The following is a 12,757-nucleotide window of genomic DNA, read 5'->3' on the forward strand; positions in this document are numbered from 1 at the left end:
CTCTCTCTCTCTCACACACACACACACACACGCGGTCGGCTACAGAGAACTGTATGTATTTGTGGTTACGCCCACTTTCTTGAAAGCCTCTCGTACTTCAAGGACGTACTTCAAGGGTGATGGGCAGTCTTGCGCACAAGGCTTTTGAATCATCGATTCAGGAAGGTTCAAGAGGCCCACCTTCTCTCTCTCTCTCTCTCTCTCTCTCTCTCTAAAGTGATGGTGGCCTTTGTATATATAAGGAGAAGCTTTCTTCACTTTGCCTTACCCACCTCAGCCATCTCTTCTTCTTACATTGCACTGCATTACTCCCTTCTACCACTCCTTTGCCAAGGTTTGGCTATGGTGATCTGAGCTTCCAGCACGCTTTTTCAATCGTTTTGCCGTTGCAAGGCTCTAGATTAGCCTTTGATTAAGGTGAGCAATCAATCAATCAAGCAATATGGCTATGGGTAAAAGAGAATTGAAATGGTACAAGGGCCCTGAATTGCCACCTTCTCCTCCTAAGCCTGAATGCCCTCCCCCCCCTACACCAGAATGTCCACCACCCCTTCCTCCTACTAAACCAGAATGCCCACCACCACCACCGCCACCGCCCCCTCCCCCTCAGCCTGAATGCCCACCAGAAAACAAGCCTCCTCAGCACCCCTCACCACCTTATTACTACATTTCACCCCCACCACCCCTGCCCTCATCTCCTCCCTTTGTTTCCCTTCCCCCTCCCACTATTGAGTCCCCTCCCCCTCCCACTGCCACCTTCCCACCACCAAAAGTGGAATACCCGCCCTATTCTCCTCCCATTGCTTCATCTCCACCTCCAAGCCCTTACAAATCACCTCCCTCCACCACCCCATGCCCACCATTACCACCTAAATCCCCTAATTACCCTCCCAAATACACACCACCGGAAGCCCCTCCAGGCTCATATCCTCCAACTAAGACTCCTCCTGGTGTACCATCTTACACTCCTCCAAGTGCACCAGGCAAGCCCCCATATAGCAACACTCCTCCTGGCAAGCCCCCATATGGCAAAACTCCTCCAGGAACTCCCTACTACACTCCTCCAACCACTCCATCCATGCCCCCATATGAAACTCCTCCAACCCCAGGGACTCCATACTACACTCCTCCAACTACTCCATCCAAGCCCCCATATGAAACTCCTCCAACTCCAGGGACTCCTTACCATGCTCCTCCATATGGCACTAGTCCTCCTTATGGTCCTCCTAAAGGCCACCCTCCTTATGGCGCCGCTCCTCCAGAAAGCCCACCTTATGGTGGCGGTCCTCCTAAAAGCCACCCTCCTTATGGCGCCGCTCCTCCAGAAAGCCCACCTTATGGTGGCGGTCCTCCTAAAGGCCACCCTCCTTATGGCGGCGCTCCTCCAGAAAGCCCACCTTATGGTGGTGGTCCTCCCAAAGGCCACCCTCCCATCTCTCCAGCTAGCCCCCCTGGAGTTCCTGCCCCACCACCTAGCCCCCCTCTGTACCCTTCATCTCCACCCTCCCCATATAATACACCCCCTCACTCTGGTCCTTCAACGCCTTTCTCTGCGCCCAGCCCCTCTCCTTCTTTCAACACAGGCCCTCCCCCTCCTACCCACGGACACCACGTTCCCGCCGGCACCATCGTGGGTGTATGCGTTGCTGGCGCCTTTGCCATCGCGGTCGTTCTCACGCTCCTGGTTTGTCTCGTCAAGAAGAAGAAGCGCCGCATTCCGCCTCCTCTTCCGCCCCCAGTCTATGGAGGCGGCTACGGAGGCGGCGGCGGTGCTACCACGGCTCTTGCTGCAGGCGGCCTGGGAAGTGGTGCTGGTTACTCTGCTGGCGGCGGAGCTGTGGCAGGTGGGAAAATCCTGCAACTGCAGGAACCTCACTTGATTTTGTTTTGTTTGAGATTATGAGCTCTCTTTTTAGTTAAATCGATTGATTTTTGGCAGGCGCAGGGACATATGGACGCGCCGAGGATTGCCCGCCACCGCCTCCTCGGCCTGGCGGTTATGGCGGCGCCACCGGTTCATTGGCCACCCTCAACGACGCGTGCATGGTGAGTGAGTGTTGACATTTTTTCAATGAAATAGAAAATTCGATTTCATACGCCCAGGCTGGATGCACTATAATTAAATGAACCCCCCCCCCCCCCCACCCCACACACACACACACAACAAAAAAAGGGTATTCTTCTTAAATAAATAAGCACAACCTCATTAGCCATTAGCCAAATGGCACTTCAAGAAAAGAAAATTATTTTCAATAACCTCATTAGTCAATAGACTTGATTTTCAATCATATAGATTCCATCTTAAAAGAGAAAATCTCCTTCATTTCTACAAATCAACAAACTAGCAAATGCTCACAATAATTCTTCTCACATGCACACACTAATAGTGTTTGTCCTTTTCCATACTAGAAATTTAATTTTAAAAAAGAAATACCATCTTTTGACAACTCAATAATAGCAAATGCTCAGAACACATCATCCCAATAGAAGTCCCTTTCCTTTTCCTAGGTAGTAACTAGCACTCTCAAGCCTCTCATCTTTTGCAAGCCCCATCTGCAAAAGTCGCCTTCAAACAAATCTTTCTTTGGCCGCCACATTCTTCATATTCCAAAGTATAGGAAGTCTCCAACGTTCTACTCCTTCCTTTCAAATGACTACATTCAATAAATTATGGTGGCACTATAAATGCTCATTGCTTGCAAGTTGCAAGCACTCCCATTATGTAAACATCATTGTGTGTGTCCATAGCAACGTAATGCGAGTCAATGTGGAAGTGAATGCCTTTGATTGATGAAGAACTCAAGTTGGAAGAGTTCCTTTTTTTCTAGGAATTCACTTATCCACTCCCCTTCCGTTGTGCCTAAAAACAATCAATAATAACCTTCAAAGGTATGGAAAAACCTATGGCTTTAAACAATATGAACCCACCCCAAGCCCTTGTTGATGTTCTTATTTGTCATTGAGTTAAACATGTAGACGTTAGTGACATGTTACATCCACAATCCTTTCTTTTTGGGGGAAAGTAAAATGCATGCATCATCCATAGGGGGAAAAAGCCAAATTACCACCAACAATGTGGGATACCAAAACCTTCCTTTTACCCTACCACACTACTTATATCTTGGGCCTCCCATATTGCACCTAACACCACAAAACTTGCCTTTTGAAGCACATCTTGCATGCCCTTTGTAAAATTTTTATTAGAGCCTTATTAGAAAAATTAACATAATCATTAAATAAAAGTCAACTAAGTTACTAAAGGAAATTTAGAAAGTTAATGATATCACTAGGAATAGCATTTTGGGTTTCTTTGGTTGGGTTTCTTTATAAAATGAAAATCAATCCTTATCTTTGTTTGGAAGGAGCTTATAATGTGATATAGAAGACTTCATCTTTATCATATACAAATATTAAGAAAAGTGTATGTGGACTGAAGAAGTGTAATGGAACAAGCTACAATCATGGCAAGAGTCTAAATTCTAAATCAATTTATCTAGGTTTTTTTGCCTAGACTCTCTCTCTCTCTCTCTCTCTCTCTCTCTCTCTCTCTCTCTCTCACACACACACACACACACATGAAAAATACATTTTTAAAAGGGTATTTTAAATCATTTTGAACCAACATGAGAAATCACTGTTATAAATCATATCCTAAACTATTTAATATGCCTTCTTATAAAAGAAACATTAAAATGCTTAGAAGAAAAAATGTTGATACTTAATTCAACTTGACGCTTTCATGCTTATAATTCATGAAGTGTGTGTTTTGTGGATATGGACAGGAAACAATCTATTATTACACCTCTAAAGATGGTAAATCAATGAGCATAAGCCCCCATGAATTGGAGTTGTGCCAAATCTACATCACCCAATTGCTTGCCGGATTACAGGGAGAATACATTCTTGCACAGCTCAAAGTGCCACATACCTATCATCATCCATCAACCTACATTGCTTGCACATGCTAGAAAAGAGTGTTGCCTCATGTGTGAAACTTCTAAGAGTGATCTACTTCACTAAATTGTCACCTTCTAAAGACATATCCACCATCTTGATGCCTTCTTTTTGTATAGATTCATTCTTGGGTTTCCTTGATTTCTAAAAGGGCAAGGGTTTTCATTGAAAAGGATTCAAACGATTTTTATGATTAAGCATGGAACCAGAGTGATCCATTATGTATATGAATTTTGCAAGCCATGGCATTATTACATGTGCAAATAAACTTTCATTTCAATTTCATTTATAGATTTCTATCAACATTGACCCCCCAAAACCTCTCCCTCCCTCCCTCCCTCCCTCCCTCCCTCCCTCTCTCTCTCTCTCTCTCTCTCTCTCTCTCTCTCTCTCTCTCTCTCTCTCTCTCCCCCCCCCTTAACCTATGCCAAAATAAGTGTCATTTGGTACTTTTTTTGTAGAGAAACTTCCTATGTGGGTCCTTTGTGAGTGAGTACAGTTCTTGTGTGGGTCCGTCCTGTGAGAGTATCATTCACATCCTCTCCTTGTTTTTGATGGCCATGGGAGTGAAGGTATGGCTCTCTTTCCCTAGATAGAGGTAAGAATAGGATGGCCTTCATGGTGGTTCTCTCTTAATAGTGAGGTAGAGGGAGAAGCCTACACTCAATCATATACATGGTGCAAGAAGCCATCAAGCTATGTAAGGATCCCAAAAAAAATAAGCAAACAAGAGGGTAGCCAAGAGTGAGAACTCGCATTCTATTGTAAGGCAGTGAATGTGTATTGCTTATGTTAAAAATTATTTCACACTAGGTTGGATGAAACTTAAAAAAGGTCCATGGCCACTAGTTCTAGTCTTAACCAAGTATGCATGTGACTTTTGTGACTTCCTCATTTTTCATTAAGCTCAAGATAAGGTCACTTCATAGATTCCAGCACCCTCTTGGGCTTCCACTACAAGCACGTAGGTTGGCGAAGCGCCTGAGAGGTGGGTAAAACCATGTTAATCAGTGAAGTGGTTAAGATACCTTGCCTTCCCAATGAGATGGCATCCTTGCATCACCAAGCTTGGGTGATCAAGTTGTTGTTAATCTTGTAAAGATGTGGATGGTCAAAAATGTAATTGTTGGTGGTGAGAGACCACTCCACTTGCTTTGAGGCCACAGTTGGTTAGAGATAGATGTTGTTTGGCCCCCCACGAGGTAGGAAACTTGTCGAGGCTACATAGCGTGCATGTAAAAATGGTTGATGCGAGGCCTCATCTCTAGGGTTGTGATTGTTTGAGCCCGTGCAAAGAAAGAGTGATACTGTCTTTGCTTAGAGATTCATGCACTAAGACCACCTTTATTTGATTGTTAGCAATGAGCGATGGTGATCCAAAATTATTTGGTGCAGCCAAGTATGATTCCCACATCTCATGGTGGTACTAGAGATTGGGTTGCTTTGTTGCATGCTGCACCTTTGGTGTGGTGAGGCAATGAGTTGTGATGGTGAAGATAGTCAAAGAAGAGGAAATGAGTTATTTTCTTTAAATATCTTTGGAGATTACTACACAATCAAAGAGGATCCATGACACATGGGTCGTGTACCATGGACCAAGATTTCACCCATTATGGGATGTACCTACATGGTTATTCAAGACTAGGTTTGGCGCAAGCACTACTACCTATCTCCTACCTATTATGAGTGCCTATGTATGAAAGACGTGTTGCTGATGTGTCAAGCCCTTGGTGAGTAATGCAAGTGTCACGCATGGGCTCTAAGGACTAAAGGTGTGCATGTGTGTGTTCTCCTCCATACGAAAACTCCACTCTTTGTTTTCTTTGACTCTAATTTATGATTTCCTTAACATTTATGTTTCATTCCAATTTTTGGAAATCAAGGTCATGAAGCTTTTTTGGCACCCATCTTTAAGTTTACAAGGGTTTTAGACTAGCTCCGGGCCCATAAACAAAAGGGAAGTGGTAGACTGGGCCCTATATGATGGCACTATTACTTATCAAATGAAATTGGTGCCAAACATGCCATTGGTATCAATGAAGGAATAAAGGGCTTGCAAGAAATTTATTGAAGTGATCGTTGCATGATGTTAAAGGGTTTGAGAACCATGTATATTTGGTATATCCTCGAAGTGATGACCCTATGGCTATGGAAGGATTTAATTATGCCATAGAGGTCTAGTTGTTCATAATCATTTAGCATTCTTTGAGGTCAAAGAACATGTGTCTTTACTTATACATTGGTCCTTTGGAAACAAGGATGAGGATAATGAGCTTAAAGAAGCAACATGTGGCAACTATGGTTAGGCCATGGACTCTTTTGTAGTAGAGATAATTAAAACTTTTTATGCAGAGTTTCATCTTCGTGGTGGTGGGTGGCATGGCACCTTCAATGTAAGGAAAGTTTTAGATGAAAAGTCCCCTTGCACTTGTGCTAGGAACACCTTCTTTTGATCTACATGAACCTTGGATTGATACGGACTTCCCTTGGCATGGCCATGTACTCTCTCCACATCTAGTGATCACACTGTGGAGATAGGGCTTATGCCACTCAAGTTATACTCTTAGATGTGACATGTGGTTGTGTAGTCCCTTGGGTCAATAACTTCTCGAGGGTGATTTTTGACCTTCCACTAGCAAACATGTTCCTATAGCCATATCAAAAAGTGTGTTAAGGGTTTCACGGAAGTTTCCTTAAGAGATGAAGTCCCTTACTTTGGTTGAATAAATGACGTGCTACTCCATGTATAGGCAAGGACCCCCCCTACGTCCTTCCCATCATCTTCAAGTGGTGGTAGAGATTTTTACCCTCATGCTATCGTGGTAGAGATCGTTTGGCAACCACAATAATAGAATATGGATGGCATTGAGTGTCACTATTATGGTAAACTTGGACCTATGGCTAGAGATTGATACAAAAAAGCAAAATGATCTTCGTGGTGGTAGAGTGCAACATGGTAACTATGCTTCATCTAGAAATAAGGGACATATAGATCATTTGTTTGCTATGAAGCATGTGGGCACTATGATGTCACATAAAGAGAGTGATAAAACATGCTATATGGATTCAAGTGCGTCAAACCACATGACATATCACGGAGAGTGGTCTGATTACATGATGCCTACACAAACTAAGGGATATGTTGCTATAGGTGATGATACGCAACATCCTATTACACATGTTGGTAGTGTACCATTGAGGATGCATGATTGCAGAGTACAAACCATGTCTAAGGTGTTATATGTACCATCGATTATTACAAGGAATTTGGCATTTGTGTTAGACAAATGGTAGAACAAGGATTATAGGTGAGATTCAATGAGTATGGAGATTCTTTGTTGAGGACTGTAGGCATGGCTATAAATTGATTGCCAAAGGTAAAAAATAAGGGAGATTGTTTAAGCTAGATACAACAAGCATACCAGAATTAAAGTCAGCCATGTTTTCTCATAGTCATGGGATAGTGCCAGAGCAGACATTGATATTTGGCATAAGAGGATTGGACATATGAACATACAAAAGCTAAAACCTATCCAAACCAAGGGCATTGTTAGTGGTCTACCAAGATTCAAGTATGATGGGAGCACACATGTTTATGATGCATGTCAATTTGCGAAACAAGCAAGGTTGACATTTTTCGGAGATAGTCAAATGAGTAGGACATCACTTGAGGTGGTGCATAGTGATTTGGGGTCCTAATCAAACCCAATCAATAAATGAAGCAAGTACTACATTACATTTATTGATGATTTTAGTAGGATGACATGATTTACTTCTTGAAAGAGAAGAGTGAAGCATTGGGCAAGTTTAAAGAGTTCAAAGCACTTGTGGAAAAGCAATATGGTCACTGGATCAAATATTTGAGGATAGATGGTGGTGATGAGTATACCTCACATGTATTTTATGGGTTCTTAAGAGAACATGGTATTAGAAAGCAGCTCACATGTAGGTATACTCAACAAAATACGGTTGCTGAGAGAAAGAATAGAGTGATAGGTGAAGTGGCCAAGAGCATTGAACGTGAAGAGTATGCCATTGTATTATTGGGCAGAGGCATATGCTACAGTGGTGTACATCTTGAATAAGACACCTACAATTGCCATACATGAGAGTACTCCTGAGATGAGGATGACAGGTTTAAGTCCCGACATTAGACATTTGAAAGTTTTTTGATGTATTGCTTATGTGCATGTGCCACATGAGAAGAGGAGGAAATAGGATCCAAAAGCTAAAAAATGTGTGTTCATTGGGCATGTGCTATAGTGGTGTACATCTGGAATAAGACACCTACAGCTGCCATACATGAGAGTACTCCTGAGATGAGGATGACAAGTTTTAGGCCCGACATTAGACATTTGAAAGTTTTTTGATGTATTGCTTATGTGCGTGTGCCATGTGAGAAGAGGAGTAAATTGGATCCAAAAGCTAAAAAATGTGTGTTCATTGGGTACACACAAGATATAAAAGCATACAAAGGCTACAAGCCAGTGACAAAAAGTAGGTTCTCATAAGTAGAGATGTGATATTTGATGAGATGGCTGGTTGATATAAGAAAAGTGATTGTGTCATGATAGATGACATTGATGCTAATGAGAATGTACATTTGCCTTTGGAGGAGTCCACTAGTATGTTTGGCCCACTTGAGACATCTAGTGACAATGTGAGTCCATGTTCCAAAAGATTGAGACATAAGGTGAGCACTGAGAGTAGTGCATTGGACAAAGGTAAGAAGAAATTTGAAGGCATATGCAGGTTATGACTCATCTAGTTCAAAGAGTCTTGATGATGATGAATTGGGAATCCCGGTGGTAAGAACTCCAGGTGTAAGGAATGATAAGTAGGTACTACCACATGATGGAGCTTAGGGAGCTCGTAGTGACCCTTAGCCATTAAGAAGGTCACAAAGGGTGAGATATCTAGTACAAAGATTCACATACAATGGGCATGCTATGCGATCTCATATGCATATATGAGATCTATGGTTAAGCATGTGGACTTCTTGTTTTGATTAGGTTATTGGCCAAAGAAGCATGGGACAAAGCTATGGATAAAGAGATGGATGCTTTGGCATAATGGTACATGGGATTTGGTTGAGTTACCAAAAGGAAAGAATGTGATTGGATGTAAATGGGTTTACAAAGTCAAATGCAAGTCAGACAGATCCGTGGAAAGGTATAAGGCAAGGCTGGTCGTTCGCTAAAGGTTATGCACAAATACATAGACTTGATTATGATGAGACATTTAGCCTAATGGCTAAAATGGCTACATTAATATCTGTGATTTCATTGGATGTGTCTAAAGGTTGGGAATTGCATCAAATGGATGTTAAGAATGCATTCTTGAATGGAGAGTTGCAAGAAGAAGTGTTTATGGAACAACTAGAGGGTTATGTACACCCAAACTTTCCCACATATGCATGCAAATTGATGAAAGCATTATATGGGCTGAAGCAAGTGCCACAAGCTTAGAGTAATAGGATTAGCAAGTATCTAATAAGAATTGGTTGTCATGTGGGAAATTTAGATTCTTCACTATATGTGAAGAAGATAGAGAATGGTATGGTGGTTATTGTCATTTATGTGGATGACTTGATAGTCACAGATGATTATGGGAATGACATTGGCAATGTGAAGGTATCATGAAAGATTTGGGAGAGATGAGATTCTTTCTTGGCTTTGAGAGGTAGGATATTATATGGTATTTGGTTGGTGCAAAGGCAATATGCCTTGGATATGTTGGCAAACTATGGCACGACTGGATGCAAGCCTATGTGGCGACACCATTGGAGCATAACATAAAGCTAAGGGCTGATCTTGGTGATGAGTTGGATGATGTTACTATGTAAAGGAAGATGGTCAACAATGTGATTTATTTGACCATTACTAGACCGAAACTATGTTATGCAATGGGACTAGTTAGTCAGTTTATACAGAGTCCTAGAAAGCCACATTTGAATGCTATTAGGAGGATCATGAGATATGTGAAGACCATTGTCCATTATGGTTTATTTTATGAGTATGGAAAGGATGTGATGATGATGGCTGCACAGATGTAGATTGGGCAGGAAGTGCTTATGACAAGAGGCCTACTAGTAGGTATGCATTTAGGATGGGAAGTGTTCAATGAGTTTAGCAACAAGAAGTAGCCCACAATTGCTTTATCTAGCACAGAGGAAGAGTATAGAGGAGAAGCTATGGCTACATGTGAGGTGGTATCGATGAAAAAGGTATTTGGTGATTTGGGACAAAGCTATGGAGTTGTTGTCATACACTATGGCAACATGAGCAGTATTCAGTTGGCTAGTAATCTAGTTTATCTTGTGAGGACCAAACACATAGAGGTCCATTATCATTTCATTAGGGAGAAAGTGTTGGATAGTCGGATAGATTTGACATATATGATATATGAAGACTGAAGAACATGTTGCAGATATCTTTACCAAAATACTTGGTAAAGAGAAGTATGAGTACTTCAGAGGTAGACTTGGATCACATGAGATGGACATGGTGAGAGGGAGTGTTGAGAATGCAAGCGCATTGGGAATTGATGGATAGCATTAGTGTGTGGACACTAGACTAGCAATGTGTGTGTGGATAATAATGGCTGTGTGCCCAACTGGCCAAGCACGTGGACATTAGCATTAGGTTTATTTCAATGTGAACTTATCATTATGCAGATGTGTTGTGTTTTGTGGAACATAATGAAGGAAGACTATGGAGCTTCTTTACTTGAAATGTGTGTTTAGGTGTGTCTCCTATATTCCCCTCTATTATCTTTTCATAAAGCACATATTGCATACCCTTTATTAAATTTTTAGTAGAGGCTTATTAGAAAAAGTGTCATGATCATTAAATAAGAGTCAACTCAATTACTAAGGGAAAATAAAAAAGGTCAATGATATTACTAGGAATATCATTTTGGATTTGTTTGTATATCTATTTGGTGTTCCTTTCTAAAATGCAAGTCGATACTTATTTTCGGTTGGAAGGAAAAGATACATAAGACTTCATATTTATCATGCATAAATATTAAGAAAAGTATGTGTTGACTAAAGAAGTGTTATATGATACAACAAACAAGCTACAACCATGGCAAGTGTCTAAATTCTAAATCAATTTATCTAGAGGTTGTTTTGCATGGACTCTCTCTCTCTCTCTGCTGTGAAAGAAATTTTTAAAAGGGTGTTTAAATCATTTCAAATCCACATTAGAAATTGTTGTTATAAATCATATCTAAAGCCTTTAATATGCCTTCTTATAAAAACAACATTGAAATGCTTAGAATCAAAATGTTGACACTTATTGTGATTTTATGTTAATAATTCATGAATTGTGTGTTTTGTGGATATGGATAGGAAAAAATATATTATTACACCTCCAAAGATGTAAATCTATGAGTATAAGCCCTCAGGAGTTGGAGTTCTGCCAGATCCACACTACCTGAATTGCTTGCCGAATCGCGGCAAGAATACATTCTTACTGACACCTCAAAGTACCAAACATACTTATCATCCTCCATCGATCAAAATAGCTTGCACGTGCTAAAAAAAAATGTTGCCAGATTTGAACCATCTATTTCGCTAAATTGACACCTTTGAAAGACATATCCACCATATTGATGCTTTAGATTGGCTTCTTTTTGTATATATTCATTATTAGCTTTCCTTGACTTCTAAAAGGGCAAGGGTTTTTATTGTGAAGGATTCAAATGATTTTTATGGCGAAGCATGGAACCCAAGTCATCATTATGTATATAACTTATGCAATCGATGGCATTATCACATGTGCAAATAATCTTTCATTTCAATGGCATTTATAGATTTATTATCAAGATTGCCAGTTGTCCAAGAGAGGAGCATATCTAGCTTCTTTTGGTCATGCCTTTCCAAGGGGGTAGTATCATCCAAGGCGATGGCTTCTAGTTTATGAATTTCTTTATGTGCCTTAGAGTGATGTTTTCTTTTGTGTTCAAGAAGCTTGGTAAGCCTTATCTCTATTCATCCACTTGGCCATGGCCTGGTTATACTCATTATTAGATTTTGGTTAAGCCCTTATTGGCCATGAAGATATCTTCACATAAACTGATTAGCAGTATGATAGGCTTAGGATTCTTCTACTTTAGCTTTTTTGACTTCTTCTGGGTTTTTTTCTTTGTGAATTTCATGTGCCATCTCTGCCTCATTCTTAGCTGCTTCCTATTTTTTGTATTAGGGCTGAAGGGCATCCATGTCTTGCTTATAAGAGTTGGTGAGCTCTTCCTATGTGACCTCAGAAGCTATGAACTTGGACTTGTGATTGTGGATTATGATTTTACCTCTATTGAGATTGGCTTTTAATTTTGCTTAAAATAACAATATGTGAGGGTATAACATGAGTAGAGCAAGGGTGAGAGCATGCACATTACAAAGGAAGAAGAAAGATTAAGGGTCCTAACTCAAAGGTTGATTTATATGGTTACATGTAAAAGGTGAAGTCAATGGTAAAAAAGGTAGCACATGGAAATCACAACAAGGTGGTACATGGAGTGTGAGGATTTATTGGCGTATGGATGGCACAAGGGTGTACATAGCTTGTGAGTTGGGAGCTCCTTGAGAGTTATAAATATATATACTTAGATCAACTCTAATACAATGAGATTGTGTCTTGAATAAGTGTGACATTTCTTAAGCATTCTATTAATCTTTACTTAATTAGTTTAGCTTTTTAATCATGGAGTTTGTCTCTTATTAATCATGGAGTTTGTCTCTTTTTAATCTTGAATAAGTGTGACATTTCTTAAGCATTCTATTAATCTTTACTTAATT

General features: G+C 40.7%; 1 protein-coding gene across 1 annotated transcript; it reads left to right on the plus strand.

Annotated features, from left to right (window-relative positions):
- The first annotated feature begins 265 nt into the window (after nt 1-265).
- On the plus strand, nt 266-4,239 carry LOC147607946 (uncharacterized). The gene is made up of 3 exons (XM_086790002.1): nt 266-1,844; nt 1,940-2,046; nt 3,783-4,239. The coding sequence occupies exons 1-3, from the start codon at nt 443-445 to the stop codon at nt 3,966-3,968; spliced, it is 1,695 nt and encodes a 564-aa protein (XP_086646128.1). The 5' UTR covers nt 266-442; the 3' UTR covers nt 3,969-4,239.
- Nucleotides 4,240-12,757: the final 8,518 nt, after the last annotated feature.

Source organism: Cibotium barometz, chromosome 54 (genome assembly GCF_041138505.1).
Source record: "Cibotium barometz isolate CiBa-2024 chromosome 54, ASM4113850v1, whole genome shotgun sequence".
NCBI lineage: Eukaryota > Viridiplantae > Streptophyta > Polypodiopsida > Cyatheales > Cibotiaceae > Cibotium > Cibotium barometz.

What these genes read in the sequence shown, in the direction of transcription:
- LOC147607946 (XM_086790002.1), top strand. Translation starts at nt 443, where the DNA reads ATGGCTATGGGTAAAAGAGAATTGAAATGGTACAAGGGCCCTGAATTG. An exon ending in TGGCGGCGGAGCTGTGGCAG is followed by an intron (nt 1,845 to 1,939) that starts GTGGGAAAATCC and finishes GATTTTTGGCAG; the next exon opens with GCGCAGGGACATATGGACGC. An exon ending in CCCTCAACGACGCGTGCATG is followed by an intron (nt 2,047 to 3,782) that starts GTGAGTGAGTGT and finishes GGATATGGACAG; the next exon opens with GAAACAATCTATTATTACAC.